The sequence below is a fragment of the Sciurus vulgaris genome, assembly GCF_902686455.1.
Source record: "Sciurus vulgaris genome assembly, chromosome: 8".
Taxonomy (NCBI): domain Eukaryota; kingdom Metazoa; phylum Chordata; class Mammalia; order Rodentia; family Sciuridae; genus Sciurus; species Sciurus vulgaris.
The window spans coordinates 70674997-70696715 of NC_136468.1; the positions used below are offsets into that span (position 1 = coordinate 70674997).

A 21719-nucleotide genomic window follows, 5' to 3' on the forward strand; every position below is an offset into this window, starting at 1 on the left:
GCAAAACCATTAGAATGAAGTCTTAGATAATCTTTAATTGTATAAAAAGGCTAACATGCCCTTTTGTCATTTTAACTAATGTATACAACTTTTTAACTTTGAGACATTTTAAATTTGGAGTAATAAAGATGTGTACCTATCACTGTTTAAATATTAATATTTTGATATTTTTATTCAGCTTTTCTTTTTAAATGAAACAGTATCTATCACCCCTCTTTTTGCCTCTCCACCGGACAGTGCGCTCTTATTTTTGTCACATAAGCCATATGTGTATATATATGTGTATCTATCTATATATATAAACACAATCTATATTACTATTTTGTGTATTTAATTAAGCAGTACACTGTTATCAAATCTTTTGCAACTTACAATTTTTGGAGTATTGTTTGGGTATTTATTCATGTTGATACATTAGATCTGATTTATTCATTTTAACAATTATAGATCATTGCTTTGGATTATAAAGCTTAGCTTGGGTTGCCCAAATACCAGAATGGATGGCTTAAACAAAAATTTATTTTCTCACCAATCTGGAGGCTGAAAGTCTGAAATAAGGTTGCCAAGCAGTCAGTTTCTTCTGAGGACTCGCAGACTGCTGCATTGTAGCCGTGTCCTCACATAGGGAGTTTTCTGGCATTTCTTCCTGTAAGTACACTAACCTTATTGAATCAAGACCCCACCCATATGCCCTCATTTAACTTTACTTCCTTAAGTGGCCTATCACTAAATACAGATGCACTGCAGGTTAGAGCTTCAAAATATAAATTTTAGGAGGCCACAATTCAGTCCATATTCAGGGATGTTTTATGATTCTTTTGATTTTCTCAGTGCAGAATGCGATATGATCCTCAGTTTGGGAGACAAGCAGGCAGGAATGGATAGGAAAAGTATAAGAGATTTTGAGAGCAGTTATGAACTTAAAGAGAAATACATTTGAATCCATGTGAGGTTTGTGGTAATGAACTTAGAATCCAGTCTGCCTTTGTGTGACTTTCTCCAGCTAATTGTTGATATTGAAACAGAAAAGGTAAAGATATTTCAGTAAAATAAGAAATAGAGCTTTATCAAGTGAGAATAAAAAGCATTTACTGAAGGGTCTTATAGAATGACTATGATGGCAATGGCAGATAAGGGTTAGGGTATATATACCCAAAGGGGGTTGTTTTGGTTATCTGTTAACTGCCTAATTATTCACCTCAGAATTTATCAGCCAAAAGCAAGCATTCTATTTTGTTTATAATTTTGTAATTAAGGAATTTGAGCTGTTAGATGGTTTGTCTCAGCTGCCACTTGTCATCTAGAGCAGTTGGGGCTTAAGGATGTTTCCAATGTGGCAGCTTCACTCATGTCTGACATTTCATTCTTCAGAGCCTTCTCCTGTGACAAGGGATTTTCCAGCATGATCTACAGGTAATTACACAACTTAAATGGCATCTGGCTTTTTAAGAGTAAGCGTTCCAAAGAGAAACAGGAAGATACCAGGCCAATTACAGGCCAAGTCTGGAACTGGCAGTGTTACTTTTATTATATTCTACTGGTAGATCAGTCACAGAACCCACCTAGACTTAACAAGATAGAAATAACTACAGGGGAACAGTAAGGTCACACTATAGAAGAGCATATAGGAAAATTCTCTCAAAAAATTTACAATCAAGTCAGAGTTAGCTATAGATACCATATTAAAAAAAAAATAAGGTAAATGCTGTTTTAGTGCTACCAAAACAACAACAACAAAAGGTCCTGTTAGCACAGAGAGAAAACAATTTTGACTAAAATATGGAAAAAGTCCACCAATGCTGAAATAAAATTTTGACAGACTGGTTGAGTTGAGGGAATAAAGCAAGCAGACACAGGGACCCATTTTTGCATCATTGCAAAATGCTATGAAATTCAGTAAGTAGACCATAGGATAAACAAAATCACAGAGAACCAGATATAATGGTAACAAGTTTGGCTTTATTTTATAGGTATTAGTAATATGAGACAACTGAGTTAGAAAAGTTAAGTGGTGGGTGGGTGATTGTTAGATTTATAATTTAGGTAAAAAACTGCCAGCTGAATCCAGGATGATATGGAAATAGAAGACTGAAAACAGGCAAGATTAGCTAAGAGGCTTCTGTAGTAGTCCAAATAGGAAATAATGTAGGCCAAAATCTACAAATATTAATTTAGAGGTTTGCTGGGATAGGTTGAGAATATCTTTAACATTTATAGATAAGCCAAGGGTTGGGGATATAGCTAAGTGGTAGAGCACTTGCCTAGCATGCACAAGGTAAAAGGCCCTGGGTGTAATCTCCAGTACTGGAGGATGGAGGGAGGGAGGGAGGGGGGAGGGGGGAGGGGGAGAGAGAGAGGGAGGGAGGGAGAGAGAGGGGGAAGGGAGGGCTGGGGAGAATATGTGAAAGTCATGAAAATATCTTAAATGCTTATATTTTATTAGGTTTATTAAGTTTAAATGTTAAAATATTTTTGTGGGTCTTTATTTTTATCCGTATGATTTACTTTAAACTAAGTATCAGCAAAATGCAATATCGGAATACTTTTAAAGTTCTCCCCATCATGGTCATTTAATAAAACAGTTTTGATCTTTTTAAAATTAGCAGACACATTATCAAATAATACCAATTCATTTTATTAGCCTAAAACTTAATTAAAATATAATAAAAAATAATTACCACTCATTAACAATACTATTTGCTATATAGTCAACTAATAATTATTGAGCACCTCCTATTTTCCAGGTTCAAAAATCATGTGTTACCTCATAGAATTCTCAAAACCATTATTTTAGATAGTATTTTTTATTTAACAGATATTATAGAACATATCATCTATCATTCACATTATGTTACCACAAAGTCTTAGCTTTTACATTTATTTTTCTTAGTTCATGCAGATATAAACTTTATTTTTATTTATATCACCATCACTTCTCTTTCCTAAGAGAAAAACTTTGTCTTCCTAAGGACATCATCACTTATCTATAATTTGCTTAGAAATTTTAATAAAATATACTTAAGTGGGAATATATAGTAAAGTATTACTGTATTGTTTTGTATTTAAAAAAAGACACAAGCACATACTTTAAAAGCTACACCTGTTAAGAAACAGATACAGATTATATTTTCTAATATATATATTTAAAATTAACCTATTATATTTTTGGTTTTAAATATAATTTTATAAATAAGGACGTTAAAAAACTTAAATGACTTAAAGATGGTCAGCTACACATAAGGTATTGAAATATATATTCTTTCAAGTTTAGAGTATCTCTCCTAAAAGCTGAGTTCTACAGAATTAAAATTATAATAGCAGTATTTTCCTTTATGTAAGATACCTAACTATAGCCAAAAGGTCAGAGAATTCAATAAGCAGTGAGTATCAAATTCTCCCCCAACATCTATTATATACATACATATAATCTTATAAAAAAACTGTTTTAATAGAAGTATCAATAAATACAAAGGGAAGGACTACAAAGAAACTATTAAAGCTCTAGTAAGGGCCCTATTTTATAGATTAGGGACTGGGGCTCAATGTTGATAAGTACTTTAGTCAAGTCATATGCCAGTGGTAGTACCAGGCTGATCTATTTTGGGATGTTTTGACCATATCATTGTTTTCTTTTATGACTGACTCATTATTTATTCACTATATTTTAATTTGAGCAACTACTCAATGATACAACTATTTTTCTCTTCCCCAAAACTACTTTTTCTTATTAATGAGCATTTTAAGAACAGGACGCAGTGCATAATACTAGAGCACTTTTGTAGCTTCATTAAGATGAGAACATTATATGGGAAAAAGTACACTTTACATGGAATTTGGTCTAGATGGAAAAAGCATATACAAAATCATAGTTTTAAAACCTCTTTATATCATAGTGACTTCATATGTTGTGAAATGATTTTCTATAATCTTAACATTTTCTTCTGATAACCAGTTCTCCTGTTTTAGCTGGCTTATAAGAGCTTCCAAAGACTTCAATCTTCCTAGAGTCTGTTGCTCTTGTAGCTCAAGAAGAGTTATCTTTGAATGTAGTTTAGAGACTTTTTGCCAAAGATGTTCCTTGTTTATGTCCTGTCTGCAATAGGAATGTTCAATTTGTAAAACTTCTGCCCCATGATCTATATCCTTATATAAGGAATCTTCAGTGTCTGTGTCTTCCATTTCTATGGTTTCTTTGGGGACAGGTATAAAAGAATTAACTATAGGTTTAGAATTTTCTGTGGGTACAAAAATGGCAATAACAGATTCTTTATTTGTGTTTAAATCTTTAACTGTTTGATTAATTGTGCTGAATAAGAATGGATTTTCCTGTGCTGACTTAATTTCCATGGAATTATTCCTAAAGTTTGTATTAGCAATATGACTGGTTGTTATTTCAAGTACTTCTTGGGTTTCCAAAGACTGTTGAATAACTTCTGAATTTGAAGTTGTCAAAGTAATAGTTGAAGAATTTTGGTTCTCAAAAGATGTGTGAAATCCCCTTAAACCTAAATCTTGGTTAACTGATTTTTCCAGGGTAGATTTCAGTTTTTCAGTGTCTTGTTTAACTAGATTAAGAGTTAATACTTTATTTTGTAGGTTTCCTGGCTTTGGAGTTGGTGGCTTCACCATGGCAGATGAATCAAGCAATTCTGCACATTCAGGAAGCACATCTGTGTTAACTGTAATTTTCTTTGTCTCATTTGATGCAAATGATTCTTCTGACCTGGTTTTTAGGCATACTTCTTTCTCTTCCAATTTTTTCTTCTGAGATTTTTTTTGGAGAGGTCTTTTCCCTAGAAAATAATATTTTCAAATTCTAAAAAAGACTTATTCTGTTATTGGTTAATACTGACTTAATTTTAACTTTGGGCAGTATACTGGCCAACCAAATTTGTTCAGTTAAAAATATATTCTAAGCATATGATTTAAATATGTCCTGTTTTAAAAAAAAACATTAAGCCCATTCAACACATATTTCAAACCATTCAAATGCCCAGCAAAGAAAAAAGCGTAACTCATTAATTATGTTAATGACTTAAGACTGTATGTGTTACCTTCTGTTTCTTAAACTCCACAACAGTTTAAATTTTAAAAAACACTAACCATATTTTTAGTAGAAGTGCAAATTGATGTTCCTTTTTCTCAAGTATTTATTTTCCCAGCAGTTATCTTTCCCTCTCACTTTCTGTACCTGATCACCTGTCACCCTGTAATGTGCCACCATGCTCAGCATTACTGCCCCCACTCCAATACCTGATAGTCTTCAGGCAAAGAAAATATTGTTGGAATTGCAGTTTGTTTTAAATAACGAATACCCCATCTGATGTCAAGAGAGTCAGGAGTAAAATGGTCACTACATAGGAACTGGTATTTACTAGGAACCCAAGAATCACGTTTCATATTCTTTAACCACTTTTCAAGTCTTTCTTTGTCATGTAGAGGAAACCTGAAATTAAAAAAAGAAAAAGACATTTTGCTGTATTTTTACATTTTGCCAAATTCCAGGCCTATAAATCTAGGTAAACTATTTGTCAAGTGCTGCAAAAGCAAGATACCCATCCCCACCAAATAAGAGCATCTTCATGACAACTACTATATTACCTCTATAGTAAGAGGATGTCATGATATGCTAGTCGCCAAAGCTTTTGCTTCAGAATAGTTTGTAAAACAGAATCCAGAGTCCCTTCAAGTAAAACAGATATTCCTGCAAAGGATAAAATCCACTCATATTTTCTGTGGATTATGTTTCACCTGTATAATTAGAAGTAGGAAAGAGCTTTGCAAAAATTATAAATTCCCACTCAAATGTATTTCATATTAATAACACAAGTCAAATGGTTTCTTGTCTATAATTTCAGGCAGCATTAAGCTTTAAACTCTTATTATTTTAAAATAAGGCAACATTAATTCAAACAAATGATTTAGAGAATAAAATGAATACTTGTATAAAACTACTAATATCCCCTTCTCTTTACTGGCATCAACCTCAATTCTACCCATGTGATATTTCTTGACTTCTGTAACCTACTTACTGGGAACTCTAAAATTCAAGTTCTAAAAAAGAAACTCTGAAGCAGGAAAAGAACTAAACATGTTAATAAAGACAAACTCGGATATTTGATTTGAAAGAAAGAAGATAAAAAAAAGAGAAAGGCAAGACATTTTGTTCCTGTATTGACAATAACCTGGGTTTAGAGTTGGCTTTAACATATTGCAATATGTTTTGAAGGCAAAACTGGACTAATGACAGAATCAGTTTAAATGTATGAGTTAAAGTGTACTAAACAGCAGTTTAGTACATATATCTCATTTCAAGATTTTCCAAGACATATTGTAAATGATAATTTCCTATTTAAAAAAACAGTAACAATATGAGTTTCTCATACACAATGTAGGTATTATACAAGCCCTCTCATTCCAACTACGTAGTTTATGCTTTGTAATAGGTAGTACTTTTTCTCCCCTCCCTAAATTCTGCTAAGTTTATAAGATCCTAGGGGAAAAGAGTCTGTAGGATATGTTTTAATTCTGACATCTTATGTGGGAAAAAATATCTCAAATGATCTTTGGAAGTTCCTACCATGAAAACAATATATGTTTTAAGGTATTCTAAGCTTGCATATAACACTTAGGTTTGAAGTATGACAGGCATAACCAGAAAAAGCATTTCAAGGCAAAAAGAGTAAGCTCAACCTTTTGGTACATTTAAATGAGAACATGTCTTTTAAAATAATGCTTTCTTGTATAATTCTTGTGTAAGGATGCTATTTCCAAAATTATTTCCATTGTACCTATACAATAAGGTAGCAAACCATAAAAAAATGACATTCTGTGAATATCCTAATTAGTAACTGCAACGCAGTAAAATTCCTTAACAAATTTTTAGGAAATCTCCTAGACTATGTTTTCTGAATTACTGAGTAGCTTCATATTTGTTTAATTTGTTTGTAATTTTGTTTATCTTATGTAATACCCCAAATACATAAAACAATCAGTATAAATTGGACACTGTATGCCTCTATTTACTGAAATACCAAATTCATATAAACTTATACACTACAGCTTGCTATAATGTAAGGATGAGCAAATTCAATTCTTCGGTCCTATTAGGGGAATAAAACTAAATTTTTATTTTGTGGATTGTACAGGCAATTTTTAAAAACACCCAAGTTTAAAAAAAATCTCACTTTAGAGTCATAGTTTGAGGAAAAAGTCTTTACAAATGATAATTCCATTTGGCATTACTTTTTCCTCCTTAACTTCAATAACTATGAGGTCCATATAGAGTAAACAATTGATTAGTGTGGGATCATGCCTCCCAAATCCAAGGCCAAATAAATCTGGAAAATATTAGTTTAACATGATCTTTTGCTACAAACCTTCTTAAAACCATTCATGTAGCAGAATCTATTTGTCAACTGACAATGGATCAGATTTTTTTCCACCCAAAATAACTACCTCTGTGGAAGGGATCCAAGGAGACTTCCTGGATATATTGTCATGTAGTGTGAATTACTTAAGGTTATCAGTTTCTCCCCCCAGTACTTAAGATTATAGAAAGCTGCTGAACCATTAGTGAATATAATTTTTGGCCTAAGGGAAAATGGGATTCATGATACATCACGTGAAAAATAAGAAAAAGTAAGAGACAACCAGATCAGCTCTAACAAATTGTTTTTAAATACAAAAAAAAAGGAAATAGAATATTTTAAATATGTTGATTTTCACAGGTTTTTCATATGCATTAAGCAGGTACCTCCTGCAAGTACTGTTTGTTTTTTTATCTTTTTACAAAATAAGCGTGAATTAAGTTCCACTAATATATCTATTTAACAAATGAGAGATCTGAGACATTGAGAATCTAAATTATTTGCAGGTCATTGGGCTACAAGTAATGGAACCAGGCTTTGAATTTAGAAAAGATGGCTTTGGAGCCTAGGCCTCTTATTACACAACACTGCTTCCCTGTTCTGCATGAAAATCAGTACTCCTGTAATTTCACGGAAATATTTCGGGGTCCCAGTTACTCAGAGTAACGCTTACCCTGTTCTATTCATGAACAGAATATACCTCCTTATTTTTTTCCCCTCAGGAGAAAAAATGGGTTTAAATTATGTCTGTGGGATCTCACAGGGAGTGTAAATTAACTTTGAGCGCACCTTCCCACCTACCAGGTTTGATGTACCCTAAATAGTTTTCAATGTCGTTCCATGAAATGAGGTCAGGTAAAGTGGGGTAAAGGTTCTGAAAACCACCGAGCACCTCGCAAGCTTCACTGTTTTAACTCCTTTGTTGATTACCAAACAGGGCACTCAAGAGGGACACTGAACACAAGTCTTAAGGCACTCCTCCTATGCGGTGACAATCACGCTACGCTCACGCACACGAAGACTAGTTTACAAAATTGACAGGAGATTCCCAGGCCCTGGCTCCAAAGGCTGCAGGACCGCGGCCCAGCGCTAACCCATCTCCCCAAGGACAACTCACGGGTAAAAGCTCAGCTTCCGGTCTTTATTGTTCGGTCCTCGGCGGTTTTTACAGCAAATCGCTGCGCAATAGCGGGGCATCACTCAGGTAAGGTCCCGGAAGACCGGGACCGGCGAGGGGCACAGGCGGGCCCTTCTTCCTGAGGCAGGGGAAGTAGGTCCAGCGGTCCGAGCCACTGCGCCTGCGCCAAGGTTCGCCCAGGGGAAAGACGTCGGAAATGTCGACTCACTTCCGCCTCCGCTAGCTTCAGTACGACCCTTTGAAGGGGTGGGGCGGGAAGTGACGCACAGGCTGAGAGGCAACAACAGTTTTCCACGTGCGCGTAGGGCGCCAGGGTCAGGTGGGTAGATGGGAGCCAATGGGGAAGCGTTTCGTGTAGGTCTTCTCCTGAGGCGGTGGCTCCAGCAGCAGACGCCCGCCAGTGGGGAGCGGGCCGAGGCGGGACGCGTTGGCTGAGGCGGCGCGGGGAGCGAGCGGTGTTTGTGTAGGAGGCAGTGGGGCGCGCGCCAGCTCCTGGAGGCCTCGGAAGCTGGGGTGAGGGGCCGAGCCCCAGCAACCGAACGGAGCCGTTCGTGAGCGTCACCGGCTCTGTGGAGGAGGAGCGGCAGCCTGAGGGTGCGGGTGAGGGACGAGGCCGGGAGTCGCGGGGAGTGGGGTTTGGAGCGTCCCCGGAGCCGTGGCTTCTTGTTTGGGGCAATCGTGGCCTCTGTGTCTGTCGCCGCAAGGGCTTCGGGCTGCACGTTTTCGGCGAAGGGAACATTAGACGATGATCAGACCACAAAAGAGTGTTTTGTGTTTGGGTTGTGCCATTGGCTTTCAGACAGCTTCTCGCTGGGCCGGGCCCCGGGATCCCTGATGGTGGGGCCTGGATGGACAGGGCTGGTTGCCTTTGGCTGAAGGTTGAAGGGTCCAACTCGACCAGCCGCTGGCACTGGGAAGTAAGGCCCAGGCCGCTGTCCAGCGGGTCCTCTTGGAAATGAGAAGTCAATTTAATGGAAAAGTTACCTTACAAAAAATGATTAGTCGTTCATCTTGAAACCGTGTAGGAACGTTTATTAGCCAGTAGCTGCCTGTCAGTGGTTAGACCCGTCCTTGGAGTCTGAAGCAGCGCGCAGTGGATGCCGTGCCCCCTCGACATGCCCAGTTTGTGTTCTTTAAACTAGGAGGTTGTACTTGATCCTTGGTACCCGTGACTATGAATAACTCCCTGAGGGTGTGTGTGGGGGGGTAGTGATACACCTGCTAATTACTCCCAGGAAAGGCCACAGGACAGGAAGGCAGGCAGTTTCAACAAACCATAGTGCCTTTTCGTCAGCCTTGTTAGGTAATTCATAGGTTATTAAGGACTCCTGTGGTACAGCGTTAAAAGAACAGGATCACTTCGTTTTGAATCTCAAATCATTAAATATATATTATCAAGAATTCTAAGTTAAAACTTCTCTAGTAATTTAAAGTTAAGATAAATGTTTTAATTACTTAGAAGTTTGAAAATGAGCATCTAACTGCCTTAAAGTATCAAATTAGTTCATTTTTTTTCTGGCTGCCTTAGTGAAATTCTTAAATGGGAGTAAATTTAAAAAAATTGTTTTTAGATGTTGATAGACCTTTATTTTATTCATTTATTTATATGTGGTGCTGAGACTCGAACCCAGTGCTTCACACATGCTAGGCTAGCGCTTTACCATTGAGCCACAACCCCAGCCTTGGCAGTAAATTTAAACAGAACTTATTTATCCATACTTCTTTGTTAAACATTTGGGATCTTGCATTTATACAGGTTTTACAACTTCAAAATTGTGGTAACCAAGTAGAATTCAACCAAAAGGAGAAACATCTTTCTTGGTTTTACCTTTCCATTAATACTGTAGTCAAACACAGAAGAGACTCAAAACTTCTAATCACTGATTTTTACTAGGTATTATTGAAGACCCATCATATACAAGCTTAACAAAAATTAAAGAAAAAAAGTGCAAATAATATTTTAAAAGATCTCAGTCTTCTTTTCAAGAACTCATATTTTGAGGTGATAATAATGAATTAACTTCACAGGGGGAAAAAAGCACACTACTAATGCAAATAGCCTAGGATATCTTAATAGTAGAATTCTTCCTTCCCTAAGAAAGCAAGATTTAGCTTTCACTTCAGCAGGTAAGCCAAAGACTAAAAATAGAGACTCAGTGTCACAAATACCAACACTGCCAATACAATAGAATGTACAAGATAGTATTTGCTGAACATTTTTGTTTTATGTTGCATTATATACTTCATATCCAAAGGTTCATTAGGTTTCTTTTAAAAGAAAAAAGTGTTAAGATTAGTCCCATGGGTAAAAATTTTTTTTTCCTTTTCTCTTTTAGGATATTAGAAATGGCTACTCCCCAGTCAGTTTTCATCTTTGTAATCTGCATTTTAATGATAACGGAATTAATTCTGGCATCAAAAAGTTACTATGATATCTTAGGTGTGCCCAAGTCAGCATCAGAGCGCCAAATCAAGAAGGCTTTTCACAAATTGGCCATGAAGTACCACCCTGACAAAAATAAGAGTCCTGATGCTGAAGCAAAATTCAGAGAGATTGCAGAAGGTAAATAAATGACTTTCCTGAGGTCTCATGGGTATTAACTAATAAAGAGAATGCTAAGAAGTCTATGTATTTGAAGGTTTCATGGAGATGGGAAGATAGCAAGTGACGAATTTACATGTAAATATGTGAGATTCTGAGATTACTTTTTTATAATACTCTGGATCGTGAATAAATGAATGATTGGACAAATACAGATCTAAAAATATTGAAAATAAGTGATTTCATTCTGTTTACAAAATCACTGCTATTTCTATATAAAAAAGAATTTTAGGTGCCCCAAATTCTTAAACCTAATTTATAAACATTAAGTATGTAGATTAAGTATAAAAAAACCTAGTATAGACTGATGTTTTCTACATTTAATTTTATTTCAAAACCACATTTGTCTTTTCAGTATGAAATACATTTTGACTTAAGATTTGTTCTAAAGTTGTACTTTGTGAACATTCAAGAATTGATGGTAACTGATTAGGGAGCTGGAATTAAATATTTCGTCAAGTAGTAAGGAAGTGAAAAATCAGACTTTTTAGAACTTTGTAATTGTTGACCACATATTTCTTTGTGGTAATGGAAGCATTCATTTAATAAATACTTATTGGGTGTTCATTTAATACTTACCATTTTTTGGGGGGTTGAGTGATGGTTGTTTTGATGGTGGTGCTGGGGATTAAACCCAGGGCCTTACACATACCAGGCAAGCACGGTAACATTGAGTCTATCTCACTTATTGTGTGTTTACTAGAGTATCATTGTGCTAACTAACTACTGATTATAGAGCCTTGAATAAGAGGAAGTACTTGCCTTGTTTTGTAACTTCAATTACAGTTTAATTCTTAAGTTTGTAGTGCTTTGCCTTTACTTCCGATGTGAAATCTGTCCCTAAAATATAGAGTTGAAATCATATATTTGAAGAAGTTTGAATGTATGTAATTTTGAATCTTTTACCCTCAGTTCCTAAGTATTTTTTATCTCTTTCAGCATATGAAACACTCTCAGATGCTAATAGACGAAAAGAGTACGATACCCTTGGACACAGTGCTTTTACTAATGGTAAAGGACAAAGAAACAGTGGAAGTCCTTTTGAGCAGTCATTTAACTTCAATTTTGATGATTTATTTAAAGACTTCAGTTTTTTTGGTCAAAACCAAAACACTCGGTCTAAGAAGCATTTTGAAAATCACTTCCAGACACGTCAGGATGGTTCTAGTCGACAAAGGCATCATTTTCAGGAGTTTTCTTTTGGAGGTGGATTGTTTGATGACATGTTCGAAGATATGGAGAAAATGTTCTCTTTTAGTGGCTTTGATACCAGCAATCGACATACAGTACAGACTGAAAATAGATTTCATGGCTCTAGCAAGCACTGCAGGACTGTCACTCAACGACGAGGAAATATGGTTACTACATACACTGATTGTTCAGGACAATAGTTGGTTTTTTTCCTTTTCTCACTAAACCCACCTATTTGACTCTTCCTCAGTGTCTTTGTAAAACAGTTTTCTGTGAACTTTTTTGACAAGTGCATGATTTCACTTACTTTAAACAGTTTGACATAGCAATTACATATATTTAAATTGTTTTTGAAGAATTCAGCAACATTCAGCTAGTAGATAAAAATCTAATTATTATTTCTAATTAGGAAAGGTTCTTTAAAGAAAGATAAAAATCTGCCTGGGTTGTTTTATTATTATTTTTTCCTTTCTACCTGCCCTTGGACTCATTAATGTGGCCAGTTTTATTCCCCTGCCCCCTAAAAAAAGATTGAGTTTGCTTGATACATCAAGATTAAACTTTAAAAGTTATTGTAGGCATAATTGTGTGAATTTGAATGATTTTTGCAGTGAAACCTTTGCTAATTTAAAATTGCATGCTCTGTAGCATCTGACTTGGGTTGCTAAATATATGTGAACTAATTGAGTCAGCAAAAAAAAAAAAAAAAAAGAAAGCACAGTATCTCGGTTAATTGCCACTGAAAGCTTTAGAAAGGGGTGGTTTGAAATTTACCACAGAACTGTGTCTTTCTACTGTAGTATTGGGGTAAAAGAAATGATTATACTGCTCTTAGTTAAACTGGAGAAAAACTGAAAACTTATGAAACATTGCCAAGAGATTGTTTTAGTCCCTAGCTAATGATTTTTTAGGGTTGAAATCATAGCTACTTATACATCTTTTTACATTTCTTTGTTAGTCATTGCCACTCTAGGTCTTAATATGAATTTGATGTGTATTTGTGTGTGTGTGTGTGTGTGTGTGTGTATAGTTCTTCCTCTTTGCACTTACCTTTATCTAGAGATTGACTAATACCTCATTCTGTTTGTAAAACCAGCCAGTAATTTCTGTGCAACCTTATTATGTGCAATATTTTTAAATCCTAAGAAATGTGTGCTTTTGTTTTCAAATAGACTTATTTCTTTAGTTCTGCACTTTTTCACATTATACTCCATATGAGTATTAATCCTATGGATACTTAATAAAACTAGTAATGTCTCATACAACATCACGTGTGAGAGAAATATAAATATTTACAACCTGATACTCTCTGTTGTCATTTTATTGTTTAAAGTTTATTATGCACTTCTGGAGTTGTAAAGGATGTATATAAGCCATGGGACATATGCAGATCATAAGTTATATACCCCTGAAGTTACTTTTGTCTATATCAGAATCCCTGATAGGATCTTGTTATGTTGTTATTTGATAATTTCTGTTGCTGTTTTATCTTCTTCTGTCTCAAATTTTGATAGCTTGAAGATTTTATTAACAATAATTTTGGCATATTTGCTTTCCCAAAGCAAGTGTTCTTCCATAGTCTTTCCTATTTAGGTCTGGTTGGGAAAAAGCAGAGACTGCATAAAACTAATTGTTAATTACATTTAATTTGAGAAATTTTTTTTTTCTTTTTCCATTTTACAGTGGGGGGTTGAACTTAGGGCATGCTAGGCAGGCACTTTGCCTCTGAGCTGTATCCCCAGTCCTTAATTTGGGAATTAAGAAAATTAATTTATTATGTTTGTGAACTTCCTCTCTTGGATGGTCTATCTACTCTTTTTGTTTGATAATAAAAAAATAGCCATACCTTGAATTTGGGGCTAAGGATCATATATAACCTATGAAACAGAATAAATGAGGCAAAAAAAGATGGAGATCTCATTTTTTAAAAGATTTATTTATTGGTTCTTTTTATACATGACAGTAGAATCCATTTTGATATAATTATACAAGCATGATATGATTTTTTGATATAATGAAGATCTTATTCTTGTGGATCCATTCTTGTGGATGGTGGGATTCACTGTGATGTTTTCATATATGTACACAGGACAATTCATTCCTCTGTTGTTCCTTTTCCTATCCCCCCTTCCCTCCATTCCTCATTGTCTAATCTACTGAACTTCTATCCCCACCCCCTTATTGTGGGTTAGCTTCCTCATATTAGAGAAAACATTCAATGGAGGTCTCATTTTCAAATCAAGATTAACTTAAAGGATGTGTTATTTTTATATTGTTACCATGTGTCCCCTTTTTCTCCGTGACCTGATTATCTTCTTCCTTTTCCTCATTCTGAATATATATATATATATATATATTTTTTTTTTTTTTTTCCCTGACTTTACTTTTGACTGTTTGGTGTGGTAATGCACGCCTGTAATCCCAGCACTTCAGGCTGAGGCGGGAAAATTGCAAGTTCAAAGCCAGCCTCAGCAACTTTGCAAGACCCTAAGCAACTCAGTGAGACCCTGTCTCTAAATAAAATATGAAAAAGGGTCAGGATGTGGCTCAGTGGTTAAGTCCCTGGATTCAATCCCCAGTACCAAAAAAAAAAAAAAAAAAAAATGTACCTTCTTGGGGTTATTTTATTTTTTGAAGTAGAGTTTTGTTGAATAATTGAAAGAATACACTAGCCATGTTCCTAGCTAATGCCTGTAATCCCAGCAGCTCAGGAGGCAGAGGTGGGAGGATTTCAAGTTCAAAGTCAGCCTCAGCAATTTTAGTGAGGCCCTAAGCAACTTAGGGAAACCATGTCTAAAAATAAAAGGGGCTGGGATGTGGCTTAGTGTTCTACACCCCTGAATTTAATCCCTGGTACCAACAAAACAAATACACTAGGGAAAATATCATTGCCAAACAGAATAGAGAGGAAATTGATATCAGTTTCTTACTAGAGAGTAGATCTCTAAAGTTTTTATATTTGTTGTGTTAATGTTGATATTTTAAATTCCAGATAGGTTGAATATAGTCAGTTATGATTATTTTCTTTGTTAACCTCAATGAAGTGATAGAAAGTTAAGAATGAAAACAAAAGTACTGGAAAACAAAAGCCAGAAGTTTTGAGACATTTCAGCAGGGTATAAAGTGGAAGAGATTGAACTGAGAAGTTAGAGGAAAACCACAGCCAAGATGTCCTGCAGAAGCTTTGAGGCTCATAATGGGGGAAGGAAGGACCGTAGTTTATGAGAATTCATAGAAGAATTGCACTGGAAACCCCTGCTCTTTCCTCTTCCCAGGTAAATAGTTTCCAGAAGTAACTTTTCTTCAGGCTGAGGACTAAGAATCATTCTTGAAGAAAGGATTGTTCCTGGGGAGCTCCTAGGGAAGGAATGGGGTTGTGATGGGAAGATAGAGTGGAGAAGTGAGAAAGGCAGCCCTTCATTTCCGGAGTAAGGCCTTGTTGCTTTGCCTTGTGTAGAGACAATAGTTTCTGCATTGCCAACCACATACTTACCCAGAACCCTAACTCCTGTTCAAAGAGATCAGAAACCGACACAACTGCTGAGGAAATTTTCTCAGTCATTGGCAACTTCATGAAGTTTCCTAAATATGTATTTCCAAGCAACAGCAGGAAAGAGACGCCTCAACAATTAATCCTGACATAAATAAAATTCAGGGACTAAATGATCTCTAAAATTTTAGTAGTACCAGATTTCTGATAAGTCAGGCATAGGTTCTTGTCCTAATTTGCTTATTCCAGGATTTCCTTCCATGTAAATATGGTGTCAGGCAAAATAGATGAAGCAATGTGAATCCATATGTAGTTTACATTGCAACAAAAGTCAGTGGGAGAAGATGTGTAGTCCGTTTGTTTACAATTATGCAGGTCTACCTTGTCTTACAAAATTCAGATTCTTCCTCATAACTTTGCTACTCAAATGTCCTCCCCAATTTCTCTCCAGACCTTCTGCTAAGGTGGAACTACCTAGATAATTTGTTAGCACAGTTCTAATTATTGGTATTCATACAACATAAAAGGTGATGGGGTTCTTACATTCCTGTGGAAGGAGACAACCATAATGCCAATCCCCCAAAACCACAGGCCGAATGTTTTCACTGATATGTGGAAGCTAAACCATAAAGTGGGGGAGGAGAAGAGAAAGAAGTTCAGTAGATTAGACAAAGGGGAATGAAGGGAAGGGAGGGGCATAGAAATAGGAAAGACAGGATAAATCTAACAATTTTCCCGTGTACACATGAAAATACCTAATGAATTCCACTGTCGTGTTCATCCACAAGAATGGGATCCTAATTAGAATAAGATATATACCTTGCTTGTATAATTTTATTCAAAATGGATTATACTTTCAAGTATAACTAAGAAGAACCAATTAAAAAAAATACCACGTGAGATGATGAACTATGGAAAAAGAAAATAGTACAGGAAAGAAAATTTGGTAAGTCAGGCAATTTGAGGATGTGTTGTAATTTTCAACAGGATGTTCAGTGGAGGCCACACTGAGAAGGTGAATTTGCACAAAAACTTGAAGGGAATTATTTGCATGTGTGAGAAGTTCTAGTAATAGCGTAGAAGCCAGTGTAGTTGCTGGAGGCCAGTGAGCAAATGAGTAGCAGAAGATGAGTTCATAAAGGTAATAGGGTTTGGAGATGGCCCTATAGTTCGTGTAAGACTTTGTAGTGTTTGTAAAGGATTTGACTTTGGAATGTGATGTGATGCCTGAGTTTTAAGCAGATAAACGTCTTCCATCTTTTGAACATTTTGAAAGGATCACTGTAGCTACTGTGTTGAGCTAGACCATAGAGGGGTAATTTCTGTGGTGGAATAGTAAGACTAATTAGGAGATTATTCCAGTGTTCTAGACTGAGAAATCCTTGCAGCTCGTATACTACACCAGGGTGTTAGTGAAATTGGGATGAAGTGGTAAGATTCCAAATGTACTCTGCAAGTAGAACTACAAGGATTTGCTTATGAATTGAATATAGATGAAAGGAGAAAAGGATGATTCTGAGCCTTATGTTCCAAGTAACTATGAAAATAAAATTACTTTTAAGATGGGGAAAGCTGCAGGAAGAAGACATTTAAGAGGGAAAATCGAAAGTTGAGTTTGAATACACTAAATTTGAGATGAAGAGGTTTTTGGAGTTTGTGGGAGAAAGCTGAGCTGGAAATGTCCATATTGGAATTGTCAAAATACCGGTGACATTTAGAACTTTGAGACTGGGTGGAATCACTAAGGGAATGATAGTAGATATTAAAAAGAAGCAATTAAAGAACCAACCCTTCAGGTACCTACAAAGGCATCTGAGAAGTAGAAGCCAGAGGGTTATGAGTTCTGTGATTTGGAGGAAAGTAAATATATCAAGTAGTAGGAAGGTGTCAGCCTTGTAAATGCTGCTGCTAATCTGGGAAGATAATGACTTTTATTGACCGTTATTTTACTTAACAATACAGATGTAAAAAATGACCTTGACAAGACCAGTTTTTACCAGGTGGTGAGGGGTGTGTCTGATTCAGCAGGTTTAAACCAGAATGGTAGTAAAATTAAGTGCTCTTAATGGAATTATTTGGAAAACAATTTTTGGTGGAGGCATTTCTGGACAGAATTTTCAATGCAGACATTTTAGTAGAGTTTTAGTTATGATTCCATTAGTATAGCAATAACTCGTTCTTCAGAATGATTTGCTACAGGATTTTAATAAGTTTTCTGTGAAAAAAATAATCATGTTCAAATGAGTTTGTGAAATCTGTGTTAGTGTTTAAACCTTGTTACACACAGTATGTTTCTTTATATGTGGGTACTATGGTCTGAATGTTTATGTCCCTCCAAAATTCATAACGTTGAGATCTTCGCTTGCCAGTTGATGGTGTTAGGAGTTGGGGCCCATGGGAGGTGATTAGATCATAGGGGCAGAGCCCTCCTGAGTAGAACTAGTGCTATTGTAAAAGAGGCCAGAGAGAGACCACTGGCCCTTCCCGCCTTGGGACATTAAAGAAGACAGCTGTGTCTGAACCAGGAAGAGAGCCCTCACCAGACAGCAAATCTGCAGTTACCTTCATCTTAGACCTCCCAACCTCTAGTGTGCTGCAATGAAAGTTTGGTGAATACTAGATTAAACAAAATCAAATCATAACAAATATTTGGAACACATACATAAACATATACCAAATATTACTTAATGTAAAGCAAGAATAATAGCATATATTAGGCTGACACTTGTGCTCCCATTAGTTATGGATTAGCTGTGATTGAAAAAGACTATCCTATCAAAGCCCATTATGGTTTTCTTTAGAGTACATTTCATCAATATGCCTTTTTTTGATTACTGCTCTAATTACTTGAATAATATTCATAGTATCTTTTCTTAAGGATTATTCTACATCAATAATGACCATCATCAAGCAAATTATGTGAGTATAATTTAACTGCAAATTCCTTGATTATTTTCTCAAGAATATGGAAATCATCATTACTAAATTATATTTTAAAAAATAAGACAGTATTTGAGGAGGGATGAATCAAACTGTGACTATTAGGTTAAAGGGCAAATCATTCTAACAGTCTAATTCTTTTACTAATTGGACCAGTATTAGCAGTTGGTGGCGTCAAACAGGTACTGAGAGTTGAATAGTAAACTGAGGTATTTCTATTCAGTGGTAGACAGAATGAACAGTCAGTCACACACTTACATTTTATACATATATATGTATTTTTTGTGAAATATCCTTTGTGTTTGCAAAGTAATGTAGAAATGGAAATCAGTCAAAATATTAATATAGGCATAATCAGTCTTTCTAGAATTATTTAATTTTTTACTTTGCATGTATGAAGTAAAAATTGTTAGTCTTATCTCATTCCTGATATAAACTTTTATAAGAAAGTGTCTGGGAAGTGCTGGTAAAGTGGTCTCCTGGTGTAGAAGGCGGCAAAGGATTCTTTTCTCTCCAACACCCAACCACATAAAAAAAATAAATCATTACAGAAGGGTGAAAAGGGAGAGAGGGTGAGAATGGGGGAAGAAGAACAGAACACACCAAGTCTAGAAAACCAATGCATTGAGGTTTATTTTGTGGGGTGGGGAGTAGGGAGTTGCAGAGTAATGTGTAGTATTTGGTGGGGAAATGTGGTCAACAGAAATTTCCCTACAAAGTTTTAATTAAACAGACTTATGAAAAGTAATACCTGGTACTGAGATGAATGAGTAATAACTTTGAAGTTCTAAAGGAAAGTAGTTTTGTTTTTGTTCTGGGAATTGAATTCAGGGGTACTCAACCACTGAGCCACATCTCCAGCCTTTTATTGTATTTTATTTAGAGACAGGGTCTCACTGAGTTACTTAGCACCTTGCTTTTGCTGAGATTGCCTTTGAATCCTTAGTCACTGGGATTACAGGCGTGGACTACCACACCCAACAGGAAAGTAGTTTTGAGCCTAGAACCAAACAGATCAATTATTAATAGAGGATGAGACCAAAATAAAGGTATTTTGAAAAGGTAGGAAGTCAGAAATTAGCACCACATAACTCATGAAAAAAAAAAAAAAAAAAAGCCACCTGGTACAACATGGGGAACGAGATAGAACTGAGTGCACACTCGCAGGCATTAAGAAAGCTAGAAAGAAATTGAGAGCAAACATTACAATTTGACTTGGAAATTTCTTTCATAGATTTAATTATTCAATTTATAGTGAATTTGTTTATTATATTACTAGTCTTTTCTAATCAATAAACAAAGCATGAAAGAGTCAATTACATTTATAGATAATTATGTAAACTGTACCTAAAATAAGGGAAAGGAAATGAGAAGAAAAGTTTAGTGTATTAGTTCTATCATTTCTCATGGTAGGTAATCATCTGTCTAAAGTTATAAACCAAAACTAGTGATGTAAGGATATTTAAAATTTTAATGACAGGAACCAGAAGCTTTGACAACAGAAGGAGTGGGACTGGAAGGCAGGGGAAGACTTGTTTTGCTTTTTACTTCAATCTTTAATGTTTGAATTTTTGTTTGTGAATGCATTTTGTTTATATTAGTATATCAATTAAGAGACCTGCAGTTTCAGGTAACAGAAAATTGTAAATTAAGTTTACCCAAGCAATAAAAAGCTTACTTTCTTCTCTAACAAGAAGTCCAGAGGTCAGGCAGCTCTAGGAGTGGCATGCTTGGAATCTGGTTTTGCTACTTTGAAGTTTTCTTGGCTCTGATCTCTCTGTGTGTTGGCTTAATTCTCAGACTGATAATAAAATGACTATTATGAACAATGAAATCTTTTAGAATGCTTTGAAAATAGTTCCCATCATACTGGCCAGAAATGTTACCTGCTGTAACATGTCCATGTTCAAACCAATCCCTAAAAAGAGTAAAATGACCATAATTGGTTTAGGTCAAGACTCAGCATGGTAGGTCTAGTCTAGTATCCAAAATAGAAAAGGGTGGACACCTGGCAAAAAGGCATTTTATAAGGATGGAGGGGAAAGATGTGCATATACTCTAACCTGATGAATATTAAAACTTAAAAATTTCAGTGGTCTTGAACTTTTCTACTTCATGATTTCTTCTTTACCATTTAATTATTTAGTCTTTAAAGGGCATTGAGTACTTTTCTTTATATTCTGGAATGATTGCTGAGTTTTTGTTTCACTCAGTAACCAACCTTACCTTAAACACTGTAGAATTTTGGCATTCGTAGATTTAACATTTGTGGTTTCAAGTATTTGGGACAGATCTCAAAGTCCCATGATAATAATTTATGAATTTTCTGAAGTCCAAAATTGAATTGCATGCCTTGGTAGTCTATTTCAGGTAGTGAGCCTAACTACATATTCAACATCTATATATCAAAATATCTTTGGGTGGTTTGTAAATAATCTTTATTTTAGGGTAAAGATTATGTAGGCATTTTAAGAGGGAAATGATTGTTAAATGGTGTTCATTATATTTAAGATCTGAGTCTCTTTCTTCAAGGTCCAGGCTATTCTTTTTTGCCTGGAGTTGGTGCTTTTGCTGCCTTCTCCTCTCCTGCCACCGTCAAACCTACATTTTCCTTATTCATTTGAATACTGGCTTTGAATTTAAACTACTGGCCTGTAGGGAGTCAAATCTGTACTGGATTATTTCCCTTAAACTTGGCCCCACAAAGTTCTTGTTTTCACTCTTTCCTCACCAATTTATGCTGCTTACCTCCTAAGAATGTCTCAATAGTAGAATCTTTTTGAGTTATGATACATCATGGAATTGTCACTCATTAATTAGAAGTTTTAATCAGTATTTCAAACACTTTATACTATTTGAATTTTTAAACTTAATTTCCTATTATTTAAATATAATTTCACATAATCACTTGAAGAAGTGTTATATGATTCATTAGTTGTATTAGGGTAAAATTAAAATTCTCTGCTGACATTTCACAATTTTAGTTAC

At 35.5% G+C, this 21719-nt stretch overlaps 1 protein-coding gene and 1 pseudogene across 3 annotated transcripts; one reads left to right on the plus strand and one right to left on the minus strand.

The window, feature by feature from the left end:
* Positions 1 to 3586: 3586 nt before the first annotated feature.
* Positions 3587 to 8663, minus strand: LOC306667086 (THAP domain-containing protein 5-like; annotated as a pseudogene). Its single transcript, XR_013766729.1, has 3 exons — positions 8488 to 8663; positions 5254 to 5446; positions 3587 to 4793 (listed from the first exon to the last, which is right to left on the minus strand). The product of XR_013766729.1 is annotated as a THAP domain-containing protein 5-like (transcript).
* Positions 8664 to 8879: 216 nt separating this feature from the next.
* Positions 8880 to 13604, plus strand: LOC306668072 (dnaJ homolog subfamily B member 9). Of its 2 annotated transcripts, none has more exons than XM_079151120.1 (3): positions 8880 to 9108; positions 10845 to 11071; positions 12050 to 13604. In XM_079151120.1, the coding sequence occupies exons 2-3, from the start codon at positions 10855 to 10857 to the stop codon at positions 12499 to 12501; spliced, it is 669 nt and encodes a 222-aa protein (XP_079007246.1). In that variant the 5' UTR covers positions 8880 to 9108; positions 10845 to 10854; the 3' UTR covers positions 12502 to 13604. The 2 variants fall into 2 exon arrangements, with proteins under 2 accessions (XP_079007246.1, XP_079007245.1); XM_079151119.1 differs by having other exon boundaries at positions 8881 to 9102.
* Positions 13605 to 21719: the final 8115 nt, after the last annotated feature.